The 26,520-nt window shown below is 44.4% G+C and overlaps 1 protein-coding gene across 1 annotated transcript in view; it reads right to left on the reverse strand.

Moving 5' to 3' along the window:
- Positions 1–284: 284 nt before the first annotated feature.
- Positions 285–26,520, reverse strand: part of SH3TC2 (SH3 domain and tetratricopeptide repeats 2) — a 61,857-nt gene continuing 35,621 nt past the window's right edge. The window contains exons 10-17 of the mRNA XM_007188697.2: positions 23,789–23,830; positions 21,967–23,664; positions 21,678–21,858; positions 8,362–8,512; positions 6,167–6,289; positions 4,779–4,929; positions 2,799–2,995; positions 285–1,128 (exon numbers count right to left, since the gene is read on the reverse strand). Coding sequence (XP_007188759.2) covers positions 937–1,128; positions 2,799–2,995; positions 4,779–4,929; positions 6,167–6,289; positions 8,362–8,512; positions 21,678–21,858; positions 21,967–23,664; positions 23,789–23,830 — 2,735 coding nt within the window. The 3' untranslated portion in view covers positions 285–936. The remainder of the gene's footprint in view (positions 1,129–2,798; positions 2,996–4,778; positions 4,930–6,166; positions 6,290–8,361; positions 8,513–21,677; positions 21,859–21,966; positions 23,665–23,788; positions 23,831–26,520) is intronic.

Below are 26,520 nucleotides of genomic sequence, written 5' to 3' on the forward strand. Positions count from 1 at the left end.
GATTCGTCATCAAGGGACTCATATACTGTGGTAGGCAGCTTCTCCCCACCTGCTGGTATCCACACCCTGGGTAATTCCCTCGCTATCTGTGTGGGCCGGACCTAGTGACTCATACATAATGAATAAAATATGCAAAACTAACTAGTTTTCATCTTCCCTCTTATTAAGGAGACAAATGTGTGAATAAATGTAAGTGAGCAATATTTAATAATATACACTATTTACATGCAGTTTATGTCATAACTTTCTTAGTCCTTGATTTTTAGGCTTTGACCCTTGGGAGCCTCCTCCTGAGTTTATGGGAGGTTATGAGGGAGCAGAGCCTCGGGGCAGGATGGAGGTGGTGCGTCCACATCGGACCTCACCTCCTGTGCGTTCCACCTGGCCATTCTCAGGCTGTGTCTTTTGAGCTAATAGCATGGTGAATTCCCGCCTGCCAGTGCCCGTGACAGGAGGAGTGGCACCTCCTCTGGTTGAAGAGAGAAAAAAAACAAATGACTCGTTTCTCTGCTGGCAAGGGGAGCGGTCTTTCCCTGAGAAAAGTCAGTGAAGGGAACAAAGTCCAATGGGCTGGTCTTCTCTCCAGTGCAATGCCTGATTTCTTCACTGAGGGAAGGAGACAGCTTTTCTAGGGGCAGGGGTCTCATTTTCTCTAGAACTGTGTGTCTAGAAAGTGCATTTCAGGGTCTGTATGTGTGGAAGGGCCACAGTCTATTGGAAAGGTTCTAGACACAAAGCCAGGACCCCTAATCCCTGCTCCACCGTCCATGCCTTGTGTGACCTGGAATGAGCCCTCTCCCTCTGGACTATGCTCTTCCCATTCTGAGATGAGAGGCTGGGCCAGGTGATGACTTGAACCCCGCCCCCAGATTAAGAGCCTAGAGCAGAGAGGTAGCTTCTGACCACGGCAACTGGTCGGAGATGGGACAGCTGTCCTCAGAGGGCCAGGCCCCCGCCACTCAGCCACCGCGCCCTTTCTGAGGAATGCCCAGAGGGGCTGCTATGCCAGAGGGGGCTCTGGCAGATGTTGTCCAGCCTGGTCTTAATGATGTCCTGCAGCTCCTCGTCACCCAGCAGGACTGCTGCGGCCAGGGCCAGCCAGAAGTATTCAGTGGCATCGTGGGCATCCTAACCCCCGGCATGGGGGCAGAGAAGAGACAGCATTAGCAGACATTTCCAGGAAAGGCGAGGAGGAAGTGCAGGGAAAACTAAGAACGCTAGCTTTTGTCTGCCTGACACCCTTTCCCACCGCCTCCTCCTGGTTCCTTGGGGGAACTCCTCCTACCAGCTCCACTGCAGTTCCGTGACAGTGCTAACCCTGGCGGCCCTCCTCCTCAGGCACAGGGATGGCACCTTACCCAAGCTCAGACAGTCATGAAGCAGCATCGCCCTGGGCACAGAGCTTCAGGTATGTGAAAATGACTCAAGCTGACCTGTCCCAAGTCACTCCCTGGGACCTTTCAAGTGTGACCTAACAGAGAAAATGGTTGCTCACCCTTTTAGATGGGTGCTTGAGCCTGTCAATAACTGGAGGAGAAGAGGCCAAGAAAAAGAGAGAAGCAGAAACATTCAGAGCCAAGAGATACAGAGAGAGGTGGGGAAATCCATGACGACATTTGAGTACCAGCATCCAGAACTACCTGAAATTAAACTTATACCTGAACTTCCTCATTCCTTGAGCCAATAAAATCTCCTTCTTTGCTTAAGCTAGTTTGAGTTGAGCTCTTTCCCTTGAAATCCCTAGAGCCCTTGGTTGATACAATCAGATCACACATACTTGTCCCACTTCCTGGGAGCTGTGGGACAAAGGCAAGATCACTGTGGGGTAGTCCTTCCCTACCCCATCGTGCCTCCCTAATGGTTGGGATGCAGAACAGGTGGTTCCTCCAGTGAGACTCAAAAAGGGATGACTGGTTCCCATTAACCCTCATCAGTCAATAATAAATTTAGGCCAGAAACACTCTGGCAAATAAGAAAAAGACAACAGAGCTGCCCTAAGGGTCCCCTGGGGGCCAAACACAGGAGTGACTCAGAAGCCGCTGTATGAAGAGATTAAGCATTGTACTGGAGCAGACAGAGACCTCTGGTAAGGGAAGCCAGTGTCCAGGGACAAGGTTCAAGGGCCAGAATTGTAACTCAGAATTACAGACCACACACACAGTTCTAGAAGTGGCTGGAAAAATAAGAAGTTCTGGATTCAACTCCAGCAGAGCAAACAGGAGAGTCAGGGCTACGGTCTTCTTAGGACCTAGGCTTGCTTATATTCTAAGACCCTGCATGTTATTATCTCAAACATGTTAACACGTACCTAGATTTCTCCTAAAATAGTTCATACAACTTTATAAGAAGTGAGTTGCAATTGACTAATTAATCTATAACATTTTTAGACATACAGTTAAGAATTAATTTTGATTTTAATTTTGGAGCTTATAGTTCTTTTGTTTGGGGGTCTCATGTATTGTTTTGGGTCTCATATTTTTTCATAGGCCCTGGAGGAGCTCACAGGCACTAGACCAATGTGCCCATAGTACCTGACAGATGAAGTGGGCCCAGAAGTCACATCAGGGCAAGGAAAGAGAAGAACTAGGACTTGTCTCCTCAGCAGAGATGGGAGCCTCTTTGAGGTCTCCAAGGGGGCTAAGTGAAAAGAGTCATTGCGTTCCCAGAGGAGCCACTCCCCACCCTATGAGACAACACTCCCCATCTTACCCCTCTCAACTTTACCCTGAAGGCTCAGGGTGAGGAAAGAATATAGTTGGACAGTAGCTCTCAGATGACCTTGGAAGCCTGGCTCTTACCTTCAGCTGGTAGAAGGTGAGTCGGCCCAGACGATAATACACCTTGGCATAGTATAAGGCCTCCTTGGGGCTCTGCAACCAGGGTGGACAGAGGGACAGAGTCTTCAGGTAGCAGTCCTCAGCCATCTCGTACATGTGCAGGGAATAGTACACAGTTGCCAGACGGTGGAAGGCCACCAGCTCCTGCCTCTGATCTCCTAGAAATTGGAAGACTGAGAGAGATATCCTGAAGCCAACACTTTGCATCATTAGTTCACTCATTCATTCTGTACAATTCTTTGAAGATCTACTAGGTATCAGGGACTGAGCTTGGGACATAGCAAACAAAGCAGAAGTCCTGCCCACATGAGGCTTACTGTCTCACAGGACACAGACATTCCTTAAATAATCCCACAAAGGTAAGATTACACCTGTGATAAGTGCTACAGAAGAAAACACAGGGATCTATGAGAGTGACTAAGTGGAGTATGTGTTCTGGACAAGGTTTTCTGGGACAATTCCTGAGGAAAATTTTCTCATTGTGGATGTCACTGTAACTCAGAATTCTGGGAAATAATTATTTCCAAATCTCTGTGATGGGAATGGTGACAAGACTAGCCTGATGGAGTAGCTAAGAATTTCTGACAATGAATAACTTCATATAACAAATGTTTTCTCCACACGGAAGTCTCTCTCTTCAGAGTTCTTCTCTGGGGCTGCCATCAGCAGCAGTCACCCTCTGACCCTTCACCAGCTTTCAGTCTCAAATAAGCTACAGAGACCCATTCACTTTTAACTCATGCTTTAGAATCTTGGTGTCTAAGGGATCTTTGACTTGTTTTGGTTTTGGGTGGATTTCTTGTTTCAATAACTAACTCCTTTAACACAAAGTAGTGTTTAAAGAGAACAAAGGCTTCCAATTGTGTTTTTGGAGCATTTGCAAGGTGGCTATTTGATGCAATCTAAAAACATCGCTTTTAGGCTTCAAAGAGCCAAAAGCCAAAGCTAAAACAGAAAATCCAACTCTGATATGGAAAAATCCAGTCACAGGGAATCACATGAAATGGTGGATATAGCCTCCTTTCAGCTTCTGTCCAAGGAAGGAAAAAGAATGCTCCAGAGGGAGCTACCTGGGCCCCCAAGGTCTTCCTGAGATTAGCAGACAGTTGCACAAATAAGGTTTTCTGCAGAAGGGAGAGGTAGGAAAAGAGAGATAGCTCTGAAGTGCAATTAAATACAATAAAGTCCAGTACCATCCACATCTCATGCCCTTGAGAATGCCCAGAGGTCCCTTCTAGAATTATCACAGAAGACTCCATTTGCCTTTACATCTAATCAATCCTCCTCTAATAAAACCTGCTTTTCCTCAAGCACCAACATTCAAGATGAGTTTATCTTTTTTCATTCTGCCTTTTTTTTTTTCTGTTTTAATGACTTACATTGTTTCTCATCAGCTTTTGTTGTAAATGCAAGCTATTTCAGCTACTGAGGGAGTTAGGTTAACGGGAATCTGACCTTCATTTACATTTCAATTCCATAAGAAAATGTGTACTTGACTAATAATTAACTAATTAAAAAGTTAAGGCACAGTGCTTTTGTAATGGGGCATTGCCTGTGCATAGGATAAAATACCATTTACCCTGGACTCAGAATAATACCAATAATACCTACTATAATATAATAATTAGTGTGCACAGGTAACACTTATCAAGGACTTATTATGCACCAAGCACTGTGCTATGGGTTTTACCTGTATTATCATCGGTCTTCATAACAACGGCATGCTGTGGGTGCCATTTTTAATCCTGATTTGCCAATGACAAACTTGAGGTTTATAGATGTTAAGTAGCTTGCTTAATTGGGGGCTCCCTGACACTTCGAACTGGAATTTGAACCCACGGAGTCTGACTCCAGAGCCTATGCTCTTACAGCTTTGTTGTCCCTCCATTAGGGAGTGTTACCCCATCCCATTCAATACCCTGGACAATTAGGACCACCAACCTGCGACTGTGCTGAGTCTGGCCGCCAAGGTGGCAAATTCCAAAGCCTTCTCATAGCCTTCCAGGCTGATCTGCAGCTCTGTCAGCTTGTTGAAAATCCGGAGCTCGGTTCTCACTGCCTTCATCCTCCTTGCTAAGGGAACAGCCCCAGCCTGAGAACAGAGGCACAAGGAACCTTAGTCTAGCTGAGAATCATTGGCACATACCATACTCTAGGAGGCTGTATTGCATCCTACTGCCAGGGGTTGAGGGATGGCAGTGACTAAACCCAAGGGGGAGATGGCACCTTCCATGCATGGTTTTTCTCAACTCGCTCTCCTGGTCCTTGCTCTTGGTTGCTCTGCCCAGACCTCAGAGGTGGAAGAACTAGAGGTCAACAGGCTCCCTGAAACTGACAGCAGGAAAGGGATGATGACTTTCCTCAAGGTCACATGAGAAGTTACTCACCCCTCAGCTACACACTCCCTTAGCGCCCACAGTGCTAACCTACAAAGTACATACGTGCAGTATGTGCATAGTGTCTGAGAGTCCCCAGTAAATAGTCATTTCTATTATTTTTATTATGATAGAACTTTGGGCAGGTCACTTCATCTCTCCGAGCCTTAGTTTTCTCATCTATAAAATGCGTATGACCAAGAGCACCTCAATAGTCAGGGACATGTTTCTTGTTCACCCCTAGCTCAGTGCCTGGCACATACTGGGTCTTGATGAATGTTTGATGACTTAATAAACAATTGAACAAGCAAATGAATAAGTATCTGAATAAGTGAAATTTTAAGATCAAATAAGATAATGAGTTTTCCCAAACTTCAGTCAGTGACGAACAATTATGATTCTTCACATATCTGCTTAACATCTGGACATTTATTTAATTAGTATTATTTCTTAAATCAACTGTTCTATTTTCTTGACTCATTCTTTGCAATAATATCTGTGATATCATAGGTTTGATGAACTGGTATTATACATTTTAAATTTTTTAAATATATCTTAATGCATACTTAATGAAAACATAGTAAAGCAAAAGTGTTCACCCATGGACCAATCATCTCCCACCATACCATGTACATAGGAACATTCTGGTCAATATAAAAGTGTGCTACAAACTGTAAAGTACTATGCACCCAAAAGTTGTAATTATTATGGTATGTTCTCTCAGGAAAGATACTTTATTTATCAAGCCTGAGAATGACAGTTTATCAGCTCCTTCTTTGAGAGCCTACTAGACTGAAGACAGGGAGAGCCTGTGGGCACTGGATGAGGAAGGGAAGACAAAGAAATACCAGCAAGACAGGGGAAGGGGATGCCGGGCGAAGTCCAAGTGGCCCTGCCCACGTTTGTGCCAGAACCTAGCTAGGGATACTGCTGACTGTACAGCCCACAACTTACTCGGTAATACTCCACCGCACGATGCCTGTGGCGGGTCCCATTGAAGAACACATCACCTGCTTCCTCGTAGAGCCTGAGAGCCAGGGAGGGCTCCTCTGACTTCAGGGCTTTCTGGATGGCTGCCTGAGTGGGACAGAAACTGCTGTCAAAGGCAGAGAGAAGGACTTTCCAAATGTCCACAGGACTGGCAAGAATGAGATCCTGACCATCTAGCTTAACCCTCTGCTGAAGTCCCCTGAACCTTAAATTGTCTTCACACTCATAAGGCTAGTAAGACGCCTTCAAGATTCCCTAGTCCAGCATTTCCCCACCATGCTATGAGAGATTACTTTGGTGGCCCTAGAAATGGTTTTCAGCAGCACACAAACATCTCGTAATAGTTAAGTATTTATTTTAATGTGTTTCAGAAAAAAAGATTAATCATATATCAAAACCTCTGCTTTTAGATAGCATTGTTTAGTGTAAAAAGCTAAATTGATTTGAAGTTGAGTCAAAGAAAAATAAGTAAATAATGGTACAGAGGTACCTGGATATGGCAAAACTATAAACTTGATGTATAAATGACTGAAATTTGGAAAGAGTGATCTCATCCAACACCTACAGTTCCTAGATGGAGAAACTGAGGCTGAGAATAAGGAGCTTTCAAGTTTACATCAATAGTTAGTGGCAAACAAATGCTAGTGTCTTTCAGCCCATTACCCTTCTCCTGGCCCCTATGACCCCTTTATCTTGAACAAGCTACTTCACATTTGCACCTAAACAAAATGTGATGAGAAAGTAGAAAATGTACCACAACATATGCAGCACAGCCAAAGGACCTCAAATATCCTTAGGTAGGAATTATTCACCTCAGTGGGAATAACTGCAGAACATCAAGTCGGGTGGCAGTCTAGGGTTGTGGGTGCCTGGGACCAGTTCTGGACAGTGAATTACTGGGGCAAGACCCCTCAGTTATTTTTATTGCATATGCAGCTACACAAAGATAGAAGCAGTGAGATGGAATCCTGGAGTCAGGAGTTCTGTCACCAAGCAATGAACAACCCCAATAGCTCCCTCTGGGCCTTTGTCTCCTGGAGACAGAAAGGCAAGACTGAATTGTCTGCTCTCTGATAATTCTTCCAGCTCTAAAATCCCAAGGCAGAATAGAGTCTGCAAGTAAAAGCTTTAAGTCACACTGCTGGTGTGCAGTTTTAACCACTTACTAGTTGTATCACTTTAGGCAAGTTACTCAGCCTCACTGAGTGTCATCTGTAAAATGGGAATTTCAGTAGAGACTCCTGCTGCATTTGTAATGAGGATTAAACTATATCAAGCACGTGAAGCGTTTAGCAAAGCCTCCCACGCATAGTAAGGCTTCAACCAATGCTATACAACCATGATTAAGTCTCAGTGGAAGTGAATTTGTGCGATTGTAAGTAATAGAGTAAGGGGGAGTAAAAGGGGAGAAAATGAGAAATGGGAAGGAAAAAAAGATAACAGGCGTATTTTTGATGGAGCAAATCTTATATACCATCATGTCAGTATTGTGCAGATAATGATGATGATGAAATACCATTTATTAAGCATTTACTAGGTCCCAAGCACTTAATGTTTATATGCATATGTTTACTATGTAAATGTTATACCTAATCTTTATTAGGGACAGGTCCAGCCATGAAGAAACTGAGGCCCAGAGAGCTCAGGTAGCAAGCCCAAAGTCACATGGTTCATAATCAATGGCCCTGTGATTTGATTCCACACCTGTCTTTTTTAAAGCCCAGGTACTTAATCACTATACTATGTTATATCTCAGATATTAAAGGTATGCAAACTAAAAAACCATAAAAGAACAATAATGTTAATACCACACACACATCAACCTTCCCTCAAACTGCAGCAAAACCCTGAAGTCAAGGTGTGTCAAGTTTTGGAAAAATGGATAAAACTGACATGACAGATGAGCGAGTCTCCCACCATGTTCTTTGAGAGCTCACACGTGCATATGGGACTCGGGGACTGGCCCTTTGCTGCTTGTATTCAGCCTGCCAGACCACCTTCGTTTCCATCTTGGGTCCACGGAGCAGCCCAGAGTTGACCGTCGCTCCAAGGGTTTGACGAGGACATCATCTCTCCCTAGTTCTAGCTGATCACTTTGGAGGGTACAGCTGCCTCCCCGCATGGCCCAGGTCAGCAGATAAGCTCTGCAGGAGGCCTACCTGCAGGTACAGCTCCACCAGCTCGTCTTCCTGCATGAGGTAGTGGAGTCGCCCAGCCCCAAGCCAGGCCTCAGCAGCCTTGTCTCTCTTCCCCAGGTCAACGAAGATACGCAGGCTCTCCTTGATGCAGGTGAGGGACCTCCTAAGGGACCTGGGGGTGGACATGGACTCATAAGGCGTGAGGGTTCAAAGGGGCCCAGAGTCACTCTGCACAGGAGGAAACTGAAGCTCTAGCAGGGGAACAACATTGTTTCAGATCACACAGAGAGATCAAGGACTGATCTGAATCTTGGATCTGCCTAAACCAGCTGTGAGAACTTGAGAAAGTACAGAATCTCTCTGTGACTTGGTTTTCCCATCTGTAAGATGGGGATATAATTGTACCTGCCTCAGAGGATAGTTGTGAGGATTAAATGAGATAGAGTGCTTAGAACAGTGCCTACCATAGAGTAAGCACTTGATGAATGTTTAAATGTTAGTTATCATTTTTATTATTACTGGCCCATGGTCCACCCAACTTTTGACTACTCCATAACATTTTTTCATAAGAACCTAACACAGTGGATGCCAAATGCATATTTATTGAATAAATCACAAAATAATGACCATAGTGGTAACTTTATTACTTTTTTTTTATTTTACTTTATTTTTGGCCACATTGGGTCTTCATTGCTGCTTGCGGGCTTTCTCTGGTTGTGGCGAACTGGGACTACTCTTCGTTGTGGTGCGCGGGCTTCTCATTGCGGTGGCTTCTCTTGTTGCAGAGCACGGGCTCTAGGCACACAGGCTTCAGTAGTTGCAGCACGCAGGCTTCAGTAGTTGCAGCATGTGGGCTCAGGAGCTGCGGCATGCAGGCCCTAGAGCACGTGGGCTTCAGTAGTTGCAATGCGTGGGCCCTAGGGAGCGCAGGTTTCAGTAGTTGTAGCTCACGGGCTCTAGAGCACAGGCTCAGTAGGTGTGGCGCATGGGCTTAGAGAAAACAGGCCCGGAGATGGGAGGTGACTTGCACAAGGTTGCACACCACACTGGGGGACAATCAAAGGCCAGAACTCTGTTCTCCTGAGTCCCAGTTCAGGACTCGTCCTACAATACCCATATTCCTCACACTGTGATTCATGGCCCACCTGCACCAGCATTACCTGTGGAGCTTATTAAAAACACAGACTCCCAGAGCTCCCTCAGACTGACTGAATCAGAATCATCATGGTAGCAAGCCAGGAATCTGAATTTCTTAGACACACCCAGGTTATGCTCCTGTGCACTGAAGTTTGCGAACCACTGCACCAAACCATGCAAATCCTTCTAGAAACACTGACCATCACCCCCCAAGTCTGTAAACAGTTAGGAGGTCCTCATCAAACATGGCTACCATCTCATGATGGGCAACCCAGCCCCCAGGCCCCCTTGTGCACAGTGATGGAAACAAGCATTGCTTGTGACTAATGAGGCCCTGATTCATCTTGGCAATGAGGCAGCCATTAGCCTTCTGCAGAAAGTGCCAGGCATTTGGCCCTTGTAAGTCCTGAGAAGAAAGAACTCTAGTGTTCGCTATTGCCCTGCTCTTGACATGATATTTATTGACATCAACGATGGGCACTGGCCACCCTCTGTCAAGAATCAGAATGTCAGACTTGCTGCTCAGACTGTGCTGTGAGCTGAGAAGCTGCATACTCTGCTGAGGTGGTCACCAACCTCCTTGGCCTGATAACCACAGGCCTCCTTTACTATAGGAAGCCCTGTCCTTCTCTCACCCACTCCGTACCCACCAAATGCCAAGCAGGGCTAACAGGTTCTGCAGGCCTGGCCTCTACTGCTCTCCCTACTCCCACTGGAACAGTTAATGAAGAGAGGATCCATACATCTCATCCTGATCCTATTTCCTGCTCTGTTTTTGTTTATTACCATTTGCTGTCCTGGGAGACCCCTGGGCTATGGTTGTTTTCTCCAGACCCCCAGGGAGCAAGATTTGGGTTATCACAGAGAAGCCAACTCACAGAGCAGGCATTACGATCTCAGAATTTTTCTCTCTGAGCTCACTATGACTGTGGAAGAGAGGAGGTCAGTATTCCTCTCCAGGAAACACCCCATGGGGGAAGGCAGGACTTACACAGACCCAGATGCTCACATAGCACTATCAAGACTCTATGTGCGGGCTTCCCTGGTGGCGCAGTGGTTAAGAATCCGCCTGCCAATGCAGGGGACACAGGTTCGTGCCCTGGTCTGGGAAGATCCCACATGCCATGGAGCAACTAAGCCCGTGCGCCACAACTACTGAGCCTGTGCTCTAGAGCCCGCCGGCCACAACTACTGAGCCCACGTGCTACAACTACTGAAGCCCATGTGCCTAGAGCCCGTGCTCCGCAACAAGAGACGCCACTGCAATGAGAAGCCTGCGCACCGCAACCTAGAGTAGCCCCTGCTCGCCACAGCTAGAGAAAGCCCATGCGCAGCAACAAAGACCCAATGCAGCCAAAAATAATAAAATAAATAAAATAAATAAATTTTTTTTAAAAAAAGACTATGTGCATGGGTTTTCCAAAGATCACTGCCTCCACTAAGTGTTATACCTGATCCATGACTCCAGTAAAAGACAAGTGTCTTATGGTCTAGAATTGGGAAGTGGTCTCCAGCTTCCTTGGTTCTTTCCTATCACCATTCACCACCCCATGTGTTTATATCTGTCAGTGGCTGTGCTATATCACCCACCAGATAAGCCACTAGCTTGGCCTGGCATGTCCCAGCACCCCAACTCCTCCAGCCACCACCTGCAGGCTCTAGGTGTGGCTCAGCTCCCAAATCAAAGAAGTAAGGAGCACGGCTGGTGGAACAGCATGAATTCAGTCTTGATCTCAAGTCTCATGCATTCCCGGCCAGCTATGCCTGGGCCCTGGCATGGTATCTCCTCTCCTCTCAAACCCTCAGTCTTCTCTTTTTCTCATTTTTCCTGCCCCCAAAGTTCAATCTCTGTGGCTGAGTCCTTGTTTCTTCCTTCCTGTGTGGACATCAGCCATGAGCCTGTGGTGAGGTGACCTCAATACACCTGCATTCCCAGACTTCCTCTTACCAACCCCTCCTAGGGTTTTCCAGATCCCTGCCCTGCCTGGATGAATGTCTGACCTCTGGCCAGAGCCCAGCCTCCACTAACTGGTCTTATCCTGTTTCCATAATGAGAATTGCCACTCACAAGGGGCTGACCCTGGGCCAGGTGTTGCGATACAAACTTTCAGTACACATTCTCTCATTTACTCCTCACAGAAACCCCAAGTCATGAGAGTTCTTAGCTCATTTTGTACATAAAGAAACCCAGCGGGTTTTTAAAAACTTGTCCATGTTTGCACTGCTCGTTTCTAAAGTTTTATGTTGAGCTCTCTGCTGTTTTGTCTTGTAATAACAGCAATGACAGCAAATGTTACTTAACATTTATTGAGCACTTAGCATGTGCTAGGGGCTTTACATGCATAATTTCATTTAATCATCACAACACCACTAAGAGAGCACTACTATTATCATATCTATTTACAAATGGGAAAAATAAGGCTTTGAAGCGTAAGTAACACAGACCAGGTAATAAACCCTGAGATCTAAATCCCAGGATCTAACCCTGAGAATCGGACTCCAGAGCCCCCTACAAACCCTCAAGCAGTGCTCAATTTCTGGCTCAGAAATCAGCTTGTGGGAAGGTTTTGCTTATTTTACCACTTTAACAACTTCAAAATTTTGAAGGACATAAGCTACCTCAAACCCTGAACAAAGCGCCCCCATCGGCAAAAGTTGGGTGGTGCTGTACATCCTAGCCTTGTGATCAAACGAGAAGGTGTCAGCAAAAGCAATTCTTTCCTTGTTTATGATTCTAAAAATGTTAGGGATTAGTCATATTAACTATACTGAAAACCAAACATTGAAGCATTTTTTTTTCAGTTCCACGGAAGTAAGATGCACAGGATAAGAATAAAAGCCAGGAATAATGACTTATAGGCTACTATTGTATTCACATGCAAAGAATCATTATTTTGCAAAGACCTGTTGCATGCAAGGCATTTCTTTCTAAAAAATAATATGCACATCCTTTGTGGCACTTAGCAACATTTATGTGATACCTCTGGAGATTATGTGTATAATATCTACTTCCTGAACTAGATGATAAGCATTGTGAGCTCAGGGACTATATCTCATTTGTCCAGTTTTTAGCACAGTGCCTGGGCCATAGTAGACGTTCAGCAAGTATTTGTTGAATCTATCCAATAGAGCCACAAAGTTCTCATGGACCCCACCTGGTTCAGCTCTAGAACTGAGTCTACAGACAGTCTAGAGTACAGTCTGTATTGTGTCACCTGGAGACAGAAGACAAGACCCCCTAAAGACCTTTCTCATTGAGAGATTGAAAAACTTCATCAAACTAAATTCTGTAGTTATCACCCTGAAGGCAGAGAAAGCAAGACTCAGAAGGTACTGAACAAAGGGACAGCAAAGTGTCCCAAGACAAAATCCTGAAGGCTGAGCCAAAGTTTTCACCATCTACTTGCTCTCCCTTACTACCCACCATCACTAAACCCTAGAGAAAACCTTTCAAGTAGGAGGAATATAAATAAGTAAAAAAGCAGTAATGGGTAGTGAAAACCACCTTAAATTAAGGATTCAGGGATCTGCGCTAATACCAGTGAGGCAGGTAGTATAAGCAGTCTGGACTCTCCATAGCAGGCAGAGGTCAGAGCAGATGACAAATGAGGCCATTCTCATCCATACAATTCTGAGAGGTTTCACCATACAGTCATCTACACCTACTGCTTATTGAGGGTGAAAATTATTGGCTGAGCAGGCAGAATACATACAGAGGAGTTAAGAACAAGCACTCTAGGCCAAGGGTTGGCAAACTATGGCCCATGAGCCAAATCCAGCCTTCCACCTGCTTTTGTAAACAAAGTCTTATGGGGACACAGCCACATACATTTATATATTATCTACGGCTGTTTTCACACTACAACTGCAGAATAGAGTAGTGAGAGAGACTACATGGACAGAAAGCCTAAAACATTTACTATCTGAGTTTTTATTAGTGTGCTGACTCTTGTTCTAGACACAGATTGGATATCAATCTCTGCTGTGTGGCTTCATGCAAGTTACTTGACTTCTTTAGTTCTCAATTTCTACGACTCTTTCTCCTTCATATGGTCATCCTGAGATTGCACACTGCTTGGTAATCAGCGCATGCTCACTGAATGCCTTCTGTTACTATTATGACCATCATTTTCAATACGGATGCTGACTGTGCCAGTCCAGAGGCCCACTGCAACCCCCTACCCCCATCCAACCTCCACATCCCCTCCTGGGGGACAGGCTGTAGTCCTCTCTCTCCTTTAGTACCTATACCTAGAGAAACATCAAACTCAGTCTGTTAAACCTACGGAATATCTTTCAAATGTATCCTCACCTTTCCATTGCTATGGCTATTCCCTTGGCCCAAAATGGTATTCTCTTACCCTTTCCCACTTTTCAAAATCTTTCCTATCCCTCCAGGGCATCTTTAAATGCTATCACCTTTATGAAGTTTTTCCCCGACAGATGCGCCAACCCTCAGCTGAAAGTGTTCTTTCCTCTCCCTCCAAACCCGCCCCTGCAGATGCCTGTCATCTCGCCCATGAACGCTTCCTGCCTTTGCCTGCTATGGCTTTGAGCTTTCTGAGAATGGAAATCCCATGGGGGTAGTTTAGTTCAAAAAATGTGTCCATTACATCAAAACCCACTTAATAAATTCCTTCTAGAAATCAGTGCCAGGAACAAATTTGCTCCAACAGATACATTTGTTTATATTCTTTTATCAGACAGTGGGAGCCTCCTATGGTTTTTCCCCTTTTACCTCAGCTACCAGGAAGCTTAGAGCAAAATTACAGTAACCACCTCCAGGTGCATGGAAACACCTGTTAATCTACCTCTGTTAGCTGGTCTTTGTTCTTTTCTTTTTTTTTCACGAAGGCTTTGTAGGAGTAGGTGATTTATACACGCTAAATAAATACAGGATTAATAGCAGTTCTCCTTGATGAACTAAGAATCCTGAAAAGGGATAACCACCTTATGTTTGCAGAGGTTTCCTCTGACACCTAAGGTACTTCCCATCTTCCTCTTAGTATCGCTCATATTAGTGGGAAAGGAGGAAAAGTGGATGTTTATTTCCTCCCAATTATACAAATAAGAATCTCAGATATCAGAATTATAGAATACTAGGATTAAAAAATCCTCATCTGGATCAACTTCCAGAACGATGAACTAAGGACCTCCAAAAATCAATCCCCGACAAGAGCAATGAGAACATGAGCAAAAATTGTCACAACCAACTTCTCAGAACTCTGGAAATTAACAAAAGGCTTGCAACTATTCAAGGAGTGGTTACTCAAGAACAGCAGCTGAATCTCCTTAAGAATAGTGACTTCTGTTGCTTTTTAAGTTGCTCTAGAGGCATCTTCTCTCCCCAGCTCTGTGACAGCCTTAAAAACTAAAAGCCTCTCAACCATGGTAGCTGGGAAAACAAGCAGCCTAGCAGCCACTGAAAAGAGCACAATGAGTGTGGAATTCCCCAGCATTCTATCCCCAGGGAATTGTCACTATTTTACCTGCTTGGAAGTTCACTGAAAGCCTCCACTCACAGGGCTTGATTTATATAAACTAACTCAGAGATCCCTCAGTATAAAACAATCTTTTCCCTGAGGTGTTTGTCCAAAAAGATCAGCAGCAATTGTTTAACATTGCTGCTCTCTGAGGTGGTAAAACATTTGGAGCAAACAATAAGCTGACAAAAAAAAAAAACAAAAACAAAAACAAAAGGAAAAGCTGGGAAATGAAATGTCCATTGGAGGCTTTGAAAAGTTCCAATGTAGTCCCAGGAATCTAAAAGACCACACAAGTATAAAACTGTGTGCATGCCAAGGAAACCCCTGAGGTTGTTATAAATTAAGATGTTAATTATAATCCCCAGGGTAACCACTAAGAAAAGAGCTGAAAGAAACATAGTAAAAGAAATGACAAAGTTAAAATGGAACAACAGAAAATATCTATTTAACACAAAAGAAAGAAGAAAAGGAGGAATTTTCAAAAGATATAAGATACATAGAAAACAAATAGCAAAACGGGCAGACATGAATCCCACCTTACCAGTAATTACATCAAATGTAAATGGATTGACCACTCCACTCAAAAGACAGAGATTGGCAGAATGGATTTTTAAAAACAAACAACAAAACAACAATAACAAAAAATATGACTCAACTGTATGCTGCCTACAAGAGATACACTTTAGTTTCAAAGACACAAATAGATTAAAAGTATGGAAAACTTTTGGATACACCATCCAAAAAGACCTTGAGTGGCTATACTAATATCAGATAAAAATAACAAAATTGCCGTGAAAGACAATAAAGAAAAGTTTATAATGATAAAAGAGTCATTCCATTAGGAAGACATAACAATTAGAAAAATAATGCATCTAAAAATAGAGCCTCAAAGTACATGAAGAAAAAGCTGACACACTTGAAGGGAGAAATAGACAATTCAACCACAATAATTGGAGATTTAAATACCCCACTTTCAATAATGGATAGAGCAACTAGACATAAGAACAAAAGGAAATAGAAGACTTTAGCTATAAATCAATTAGACCTAACAGACATCTCTAAAAACAATGCAATGAATGGCAGATACACATTCCTCTCAAGTGCGTGTGGAACATCCTCCAGAATAGACCATATGGTAGGCCTTTCTCAATAAATTTAAAAGGAAATCATACAAAGTATGTTCTCCTACCACAGTTGAATGATATCAGAAATTGATAACAAAAGGAAATTTGGGAAATTCACAAGTATGTGAAATTTAAACAACACACTCCTAAATAACCAAGGGGTCAAAGAAGAAATCACAAGGGCTATTAGAAAATACTTTGAGATGAATGAAAACAAAAATACAACACAACAAAACTGGAGTAAATGGAGTGAAACCAGTGATCAGAGAGAAACTTGTAGCTGTAAATATTTACATTAAAGAAGAAGAAAGATCTCAAATCAATAACCTAACATTCCACCTTAAGACACTTGAAAAAAAAAGAGCAAAGTAAAACCAAAGCAAGCACAATTAAGAAAAATAATAAATATTAAATCAGAAAAAAAGACATAGAGAATAGAAAAACAATAGAGAAAATCAATAAAATCAAAGGTTGGTTCTTTTAAAAACTTTCTTAAAAGGCAAATCTTTTGTTAGTCTGATCAAGAAAAATAAGATAAAAGACTAGGAACTAAAGTGGTGACATTACTACTAACAGAAATAATTATAGAAATAAAAAGAATACATACAAAAATCAGCTGTATTTCTATACACTGTCAATGAACAATCTGAAAGTGAAATTCAGAAGACAATTCCATTTACAATAGCATCAAAAACTACTTCAGAATATTTAACAAAAGGAGTGCAAAAATAATATTCTGAAACTACAACACACTGTTGAAAGGGGTTAAAGCATACCTAAGTAAATGAAAAGACATTCCAGGTTCATGAATTAGAAGGCATGATGCTGTTAAGATGGCAATATTACCCAAATTGATCTACAGAGTCAACATTATCCCTATCAAAATCCCAGCTGGCTTCTTTGCAGAAATTGAAAACTGATGCTAAATTTCATATGGAAAGGCAAGGGACCCAAAATAGCCAAAACAACCTTGAAAAAGAATAACAAGTTTGGGAGACTCACACTTCCCAATTTAAAACTTACCATGAAGCAATAATAAACACAATAGTGTAGTCTGGCATAGGCCAGACATATAGATATATATGGAATAGAATTTAGCACCCAGAAATAAACCCTTACATTTATGGTCAATTGATTTTAAACAAGGGTGCTGAAAACATTCAATGGGGAAAAATAATTTTTTCAACAAGTGGTACTTGGGCAACTGGATATTCACACAAAAGAATCAAACTGGACCCCTATCTCACACCATAATCAAAAATTAACTCAAAACAGCTGATTGACCCAAATGTAAGGGCTCAAATGACAAAACTCTTAGAGGGAAACAAAGAGGTAAATTTTTGTGACCTTGGATTAGGCAATGATTAAAAAAATAGATAAACTGAACTTCATCAAAATTAAAAACACTTGTGCTTCAAAAGATGCCATCTAGGAAGTGAAAAGCAAACACATGGATTGGGAGAAAATATTTGCAAATCATGTCTCTGATAAGAGATTTTTACCAGAATACATTAAGAACTCTTACAGCTCAAAAATTAAACGACAAACAACACAAAAACGGGGCAAAGAATTTAAAGAGACATTTCTCCAAAGATATACAAAAGACCAGTAAGCACATGAAACGAAGGTCAACATCTTAGTATTAGGGAAAGTAAATCAAACCCACAATGAGATATCACTTCATACCTAACAGGATGGCTAAAATAAAAAAGACACACAATAACAAGTATTAGCAAGAATGTGGAGACATTGGAGCCCTCATACGTTGCTCAATGGAATGCAAAATGGTGCAGCTACTTTGGCAGTTTTCCAAAAGTTTAACTATAGAGTTACCATACAACCCTGAAATTCCACTCCTAGGTACATACACAAGAGAAGTGGAAAAATATATTCACACAAAAACTTGTTCAGGAATGTACACAGCAGCATTAATCATAATAGCCACAAAGTTGCAACAACTCAAATGTCTTTCAACTTATGACTAGATAAGTAAATGTGATATATCCACACAGCAGACTAATACTCAGCAATAAAAAGGAATGAAGTACTGAAACATGTGACAACATGGATAAACCTTGAAAACATTACCCAAAGTGAAAGAAGCCAGTCACAAAAGGCTGTATATTGTATGATTCCATTTACATGAACTGTTCAGAATTGGCACAACCATAGAGACAGAAAGTAGATTAGTGGTTGCCAGGCTAGGTAGGGGTGGGTTAATGAGAAGTGACTACTAATGGGTATAGGGTTTCTTTTGGGAGCCATGAAAATGTTCTGAAATTAGACAGTGGTAATGGTTACAAAACTCTGTGAATATGCTAAAGATCACTGAATTGTATATTTAAAAGACAATTTTATGGTATATGATTACATCTCAATAAAGCTATTATAAAAAGCTCAATTCAGGGCATTCTTCTGTAAGAGTCCTGAGTAACCAGCCTCTACTTGAATACTTGTAATGGTAACACACTCTCTCCCACATAGGGTAGACTGCTCCACTTTTGGACAGTTCTTTTGAAAATTGTTTTCCTAACCATTAAATTCCCCACCATCTACCACAGTACCCAGTACATCAGAAGGGTTCCTGTAGTGGGATAAAATTCTGGATCAACATTTCATAGTGATATTTTTAAATGAAAAAAGTAACATGAGAGTATATTATGTAACAGAGCTTCTATCATAATCCCATTTAAGTAACTAAAAATGTGCAAATTATATATACCTAACATATATTTAATATAGAGAATATGTATCATATATAATCTTTCATATGTATAGAATATTTCTTGATGGATATTTAAAAATCTTTAAGTAGTTACTTCTGAAGAGTCTTAGGGAAAGGGAGGTTGCAATAAGACCTTTATTTTTCAACTATAACCTTCAGTACTGGTTTAATTTTTTTTTTTTTTTACCATAAGCAAATATGGTAATAGAATTTTAAACAATTTAAATTTTAGGAAAAATATTTATTTTTGATTTGGGTGGTAATCCCTGATATTCCAGTTCACTATCTGTTATTTGGGTCCTTATCAGTGCAAACTCCCTGAGAAAAGACCCACTCTGTTCTGTAGCTAATGCTCTGTAGGCCAGGTTTGAAACAGGCGGCTGGAAAGGGCATCTGAGGTTCCACTGACAGCCGTCTGACGACTGTAATTGTCACTGAAGACCAGAAAGTCTGCCTCCAAGTTGCAAGCACCGTTTTTCCCTGACCTGAATCCTGAGCAAAGAAACCAAGGGCTCCCTCGGGCAAACTCCCTCATTCTCCATCTTAATCTCCTCCCCGGCAGCCAAGTCAGCCAAGTCAGTGTGCAGCCTGCAGCTCAGGGCTGTAAGCTAGTGGACTAAATAAATAATTTACTAACTACTTGGCTGCCCACACAAACATGTATGTCTCCCTGTTCTATGCTAGACACGAGGTCTGCCCAGATGGAGTTTATAGTCACCTACATCAAGACCTTCTGAAGCTACTGCAGAGTCTTTCAGAACCCCAAAAAGTTTAGGTCTCTGATCTTGAAGCCCCACATCTTTAAGAATCTGCCTCCAAACTTCAAGACTCTCTGGAGGAATTCTTATACTAATAGGGCTATTGCCGGTGTCAGCATAGCACAGCTGGCTGGTCCTAGACCTAACATTTTAGAACTAGAAGGCACCTCATTCAATTCAACCTTATAAATGGGGCAACCAAGAGACTTATTTAAGGACATGTTATTAGCTCATGGCAGGCTCAGGTTTCCTGACTCCTAATCCAGTTTTGGTCACTCCTCTCCCTGCTCTGTGGCCTGTGACTTCCTCCTTCCTTCCTTGCTTTCTTGGAGCAAGCGCAGCCCCACTCCTTCTCTCCTCTCTATCACTCCCATCACCTAAGAAGTCCAGTGGTCCTTCACACTGCCTTAAGAAAGGCCTCTGCACTCTGTGTTGAGAGCATCCAGGGCTTACTCTTTGGCTTCCCCCTTAGGATTTCAGTGGGTTTTGACAACTGGAGGTGGGAGGAAGGCTGTGAACAAAGGATGGCAGTTGGGTAGGTGGACTGGACAGTGATTAATCAGAGACTGAACTTGTACACAGGGAGGGGTGGCAATAAACCTGACACATATTTGCCCCCCATACTCCAGTCCCTTAAAAGTCAGCTTTCCTAAAGCCCATTCTCACTATTCCTCACCATGAATATATGACTATTTCATCTCTAAGGTTAATTCAAGCCTACCTTCTGGATCTGCTCCAAAACCATACAAACTCCTAGGGTGCTCTGAACAGAAGCATGGTACGGCTGGGGCCAGACTTCCTGTCCCCTCACAGGCTGCAAGGATCCAAAACTCCCTTCCTGGGACTAAAGGCAACGGGATATTTGGAGGATACCTGATTCTTATAAGAGAGGGATGAGATGAGGGAGAGGGAGACAGAATGGGAGAGAGAAGAGAAAGAGAGAATTCGTTATCTGATTATTAGTGATCTGATTGACCAGGTGCCCAAGTTACCACGTTGCCTAGAAAAGCAAAAATTGTCATTTAAATAGCTTCTCCTCAATCACCTCTCTCTGCTCAACACTAGCAATTATCCCTGCTCTACATTAGAAGTCATTCATAATTATGAGTACAACGTTACAATGCTAATCTGTCACAAAGTGAAATTAAATATCTTGCAAACCATGTAGAATTTAATGGAATAAATTAAAGGCTTGTTAGAAAGCAGAACTGCAGGCCGTGTCACTGGCAAATGATGATCAGGCAGATTTGACCAGTAAACAGATAGAAAAGGGAAAATCAGCAAGAGATGGCAGGATAATCCACTTGAGAATAATTTAAATATCAAAGGGTGAAAAAAAAGGCTTGGATAAAAAGTTAAGTTTTGGGATATTTTTGCAAAAATGAGTCTTTCTAAGAGAGTGCTAAAAGTCAATCACAAAACAAAGGAGGTTTAATTGTGCTATTATACAGTTTTGTCAACACAATTAAGCTGAAAAGTTAACAGTTCTTTTGTTGTGTATTTATTCTACAACTTAGTGCATAGTTGCGATTATAACCTAAGCTTCTTAACTAAAAAGTGAAAATAAACTTAGTTTCATCGTTTCCAGTTTCATTTTAAAGGTAAATTTCCAATCAAAAATTTTTACTGTGAAATTTTACACCCCTGCTTTCTGTGCATTTATTTACGTTGGTCCTTCCTCTAATACCAACTTCCTCAGGTAACGAAGACCTCCTGAGGGTTCCATGGTCCTCAGTGTAACTGCCACCTCTCTGAATTATGCACCCTCAGCCACATTCACTTGATGGGTTGTTATAGAAACACACGGGTAATTGTAACATAACCAACATGACTGAGCCCTGTCTACCAGGCACTGTTCCAAGTGCCCCATGTGCATTAACTGGTGAGGAAGCGGAGGCACAGAGAAGTGTAAAAACTTGCCCCAAGTCACACAGCTAATAAGTGATGGATGGCACTGAGTTTGCAATGTGGCTGCAGAGACCACGTTCTTTTCCACGATGCCATAAACATATCATGTGCATTTGGACTTGACTTCGTGAGGGAAAGAATACTGATTCTCCTTAAGGAAGAAAAGATGTTCTAGAATTATCCCTGAGCCTGGACTCACCTGGCCGTATTTAGGTTCCGATAGAGCTGCCCAAGGGACTCCAGCAGCCTCCCCTCCATCTCCCGGTCCCTGAGTTGCTGAGCCAGGGCCAGCCAGTGCTCGTGGTAGGTGATACATGCCTCGGGGCTTGGGGACACAGAGCTGTAGAAATGGCAGAGGGATTTGGTGACCTGAAGCTGACCTGAACATAAAGCAGGAACATGGATGAGATGACTGGAGATAGGACAAAGGAAAAAACGACTTCTAACACTCTTCTCTGAAGCATCCCAGCAGCATGGGATATACTCACTCTTTAGGTGTTGATGCCTTAATCCGAACAGCAATGCCATTTCATAACAAAAGCGGCCACTGGCCAGCTGGCGTCGATAGACCTCAACTTGGGCCAACCAGAGAAGCACCTGTACTAATTCCATGTCTGTCTCCATGCTGGCCTGGAGTTCAGAATAGAGTTGCACAGCCTGCAGAAGATAGTCCCTGGCTGGCTGCTGAGTCCAGGATTTAAGGGTCAGATGGCCAAGATTGGCCAAAGCCACCGCCTGGTTGCGCACATCCCTTGCCTCCTGAGCTCTGTTCAAGGCCCGAAGGTAGCTGTTGGCTGCCCTGTTCACCCGGCCTTCACCTTGAAGCGCAAGTCCCAGGAGGTTATGGACCACTCCCTTTCGGGTAACACTCTCTGTCTCCTTCAGGGAGTATAAGAGTGGCTCGAGGATGTCCAAAGCCTTCTTTGCCCGGCTGGCTAAGAGATACGCCCACGCCAAGCAGAGGGAAGACTCAAAAGCTTCCTGCTCACTCAGCAGCTGGCCTAGCATCAAGGCTTGGCTCAGGTAGTGGACGGCACCGTCAGGAGACCTATGCTGGAGGTACACTTTGGACAGGATGAGACACAGGGTCCTCCGGGTCCGCTCATCCACCTGCTCCTCACAGGCAGCCAGGGCCTGCCTGAGTGCTGGGCACGCCAGGGCAGAAACTTCACCCCAGCTTGGGGAGGGGATGCCAAGGAGCTTGGTGGTGTTCTGGAGGACCAGGTGGACCTGCCAAATTGGAAGGGCCATCCCTTGGGTGCTCTGAGTACCACGTTGCCGGACAGAAGCCACTGCAAGGTGTGGCAGATATTTCTTGTCATAGAGAAAACTCAAGATAGTGGCTGCAGCATCCGAGGTGGGAGGGTGTCCAGAGAGGAGCTGCAGGCGCTCAGCGAAGGGCAGGACCTCGTCGTGCCGGCCGAGGCTTAGGAGCAATCGGACGGCCAGGAAGCAGGCTCTGGCCTCCAGGGGGCAGCTGCCCGACACGATGCCCTGTCTCAGCACATAGGCCACCACATCCAGCTCGCTCTTGGCACTATACTCCCGGTCAGGCAGGCAGACCAACATGGCACCTGCCTTTTCCAACAGGCCCGAGCCTTTATGCCTCAGCCTCTGCCTCAGGTAGATGGCCGCCAAATTGATGTACAGGGCAGCCACCAAGGATAGGTCCTTAAATGCCCCGTTGAGAATGTGGATGGCCTCCTCAAAGTACACCCTGGCCTGAGAGAGTTTGACCTTCCTAACACTTAGCCGGCCCAGGAGGAAGCAGAGCCGCGCATGGGCCCAGGTCATGTGGCTCCGCTTGGCCCACTTCCTCGAGGCCTCCAGGTAGGCCACGAGCTCATCCTCCTCAGAGTAGCTGTAAAAGGAAGTCGTGAGGAAAGAGAAGGAAAAATCATAGAGGCTCTTAAAGTGGTCAGCATAACCCTCGTGATCCAGAAAAGCCAATATGGGGGTGAAGTTCTCAGCCTCCTCCTCCTCCTGACCGGTGTTCAGGTCCATGAGCAGTTCCGGGTCATCGAGGTCATCAGGCTCTGGCAGGTGATAGGTGTCTGAGGCGGCTGAAAGGAGCTCCTCCTCCAGGCTGGAGTCCTCGGAGCTGCTGGACTGTCTGGAGCCCACGGCCTGATGCTCCTCCCAGGCTCCACCAGGCCGGGTCTCCTTGAAGCCTTCGGGCTGGGACGCTGTAAGGGACAGGCAGAATTGAGCAACCCTAAGTACCTGCAACTATGGTGGCCAGCTCTTGGCAAGAGGCCAGGACGCTATCCTGCAGGACTGGAGGTCAGGTTCAGCATGATCTCTACTCACCGCTCAGATCGTTTGGAAGACTCTGGATGGATTCAAACCCACCTGGATAGAGATGAAGGACGAACCTATGTTAGGTCAGAATGGCCCAGTATGCTTATGCCTACAGGTGCTCCCTGACCAGTGGCCCCTTAGGACACTTTGTGTCTCAGTTTCAGACCATCTGCCATCCCTAAGGTACTAGGCAGCATCTTCCCTTCACCATCAATGCTGCAGGGACCTGAAGATCATCTTGCTTAACCCACTCACCTTACAGTTGGGAACTGAGGTAGAAATGAGAACAGAGTCAGAGAAGAAAAGCCAGAAACATGAGCTCTATGACAAGAGGTGTGGGTATGGGTGGGGGGGCAGGAGGTGGAATCTGAAGGCCCAAATGTCTCAGCAAGTTTATGACAAAGCCATGAACAGAACTCCAAGGGCAGTGCACTTTGTGGCACGTGGCACTGCCTCCCATTTATGTGTGTACAGCCTTCCTTCTTCCTTCCTCCATTTATTCATCATCCATCCACTCAACAGACAGATTCAGTGTGCACAATGTGCTTTGTAAATTTGACAGGATGAGGTGACCAAATGTAAATAATGAAGAAAAGAAGGTAAAGAATCATCTGCAGTTCCTAAGTTTTGTTCCCTGAAGTACCTTGGTGGGATGAGGTGGGAGAAGGGACGATCTTGAGCGGTTTTAGACGTTTTGAGTTTGCGGTACTTGCAGGAGTTCTAGCAGAGAATGAAATAGATCTGCGGCCAAGGAGAAAAGTGGAGACTTGCAAATATGGATTTGTGACTGACAACAGGTCACAAAGAGTGGGTCAAAGTCCCAGAAGAAGGATTTGGAAGGAAACACAAAGCAGGTGGGGGAGGAGTGGGGAGAGGGGATTTGTGAATGAGCCAGAAAAACTTCAGCATTTACTTGCAGATGGGAGCCAATGAAGGAGACTGAAAAGGCAGTCTGTAAAGAGAAAAGAGGAGTCACAGAGACCAAGGTGGCTTACGGTGCAGCCACCTAACATAACAAAAGTGAAATAAGACAAGGTGAGAACCAAGAAGACAACCTGGGGTTTGGCAGCAAAGAAGTTGACCCCCTTGGCTAAAGCAGCCACAGTGGAGCTTGTGGAGGCGAAGGCCAGGTTCATGCTCCATAGGACAGGGGCTGCTAGAAAGAAGATTCTACCTCTTCCTGGCAAAGAAGCAATAGCCAGCCACCTGTGCCTGCACTCTGAGCTCTCCGGTGTACTTTGAGGGTAGCAGGCCCCTCACCAAGTCAAGCCTCCACTTGCTATTCTCTAGGGAAGGCTTCTTCTGTAAGTGTCATTGCACATACTTAAGATCTGCAACCCCCAAAGGTCCCACAGCCAAACACAGCAGAGCTAGAGAGCTGGGCTCTGGAGAGCTGTTCATGCACCTGGCCCTCCCTGACGTTGCGGAACACGTGCCAGTCTTATGCAGTCATTTCTCTGCAGGCCAGGACCACCGAGAGCACAATGATGCATGAGTTACCAAAAAAATGCTTCCTCTGGGAAGAAGAATTACAGGGCATAGGCCTTGGGGGAGTTGGAATTTACCAATAGGATGCACCCTCTGCTGGTTGCCTTGGTGCCAGGGATAGCCTGTGCAGCCATAAGGCATAGCCCTGCACCCAGCAGAGCTGCACTCCTGGTCTGTAGATAAGAGCTAATGGGCTGCCTGAGACCTGCCCCTGGACCTCTCTCAACCACTGGATCAACGATTGGCAGATACCCTGGATCCAAGCCTGTAGCCACCCTGCCTTCAAGGCAGACCCCAAGTAGTCCTTGATTTTTAGACTTTTCAGACCTCCTGCCTACCGGGCTGCATTCATAGCTTCAGCTTCCTGGCTCAGCCTGGTGGGGCAGTGTGATCGATCGGCTTGTGGCAAGAAAGTGCTGCCAGGGCTGGTGCTGATGCCTGGGTGAGGTGCTCTTCACAAATGTTCCTGTGCCTGGGAGAAACTCTCCAATTCCCACCTCTGCTCCGGGAGCTGGCCTGAGGGTCCCTTCTGCAGAATCTCTGGCTGCACCCATGAAACGCGTGCCATCTAATCTGGCCATACAGGAGTAGACACAACATCACCATCACTGAAGAGATAGGAGAAACAGGAATCCTTCCTCAAACCCTGTCAGTGAATGCACTTCCTGACACAGAGCAGTGGGCCCCTCCCAAAGTAAAAGAAAAGAGTATCATTCATTCACTCAGTCAGTCATTCAGACACTGCTGAAAACTGTGCTAGGCACTGAGGTCCCTCACCCACCCAAAGCTAACACACCCAACAGTCCAATGTCATTTTGTGTCAGGGGCAGTGTGGTGAAGTAGGGATTGTCCTGACGAGAAGATAGGGGAGGGCAGTTCTTATCCTGGCCCAGGCACTAATTCACTTGGGCCTCAGTTTCCTAATCTGTAAAATAAGAGAAGTCATCTCTTAGGGTCCTTCTAGCTATGACATTCTATGGCTCCACCTTTATTACTGGGGAGCCAGACCTACTTCAGCCCTAGAAGGAAAACCCTCAGCCACAACTCAGGAAGTTTTCTTCTCCAGGATTAGAATGGGAGGCTCAATATGGCCAGCCTCCCATGCTATAGCGGAGTTGATTTCATCACATCTCAGAGTTTCTAGGCAGCAAGTCCCCCTCAACTCCAGAACTGTTTGAAATGCAAAATGAAAATGCTGCTAATCAAATATAACCCAGGTCGTCAACTCAACTGTGGTCATAGCCTCACATTCG

This window comes from Balaenoptera acutorostrata, chromosome 2, assembly GCF_949987535.1.
Source record: "Balaenoptera acutorostrata chromosome 2, mBalAcu1.1, whole genome shotgun sequence".
In the NCBI taxonomy this organism is placed as follows: domain Eukaryota; kingdom Metazoa; phylum Chordata; class Mammalia; order Artiodactyla; family Balaenopteridae; genus Balaenoptera; species Balaenoptera acutorostrata.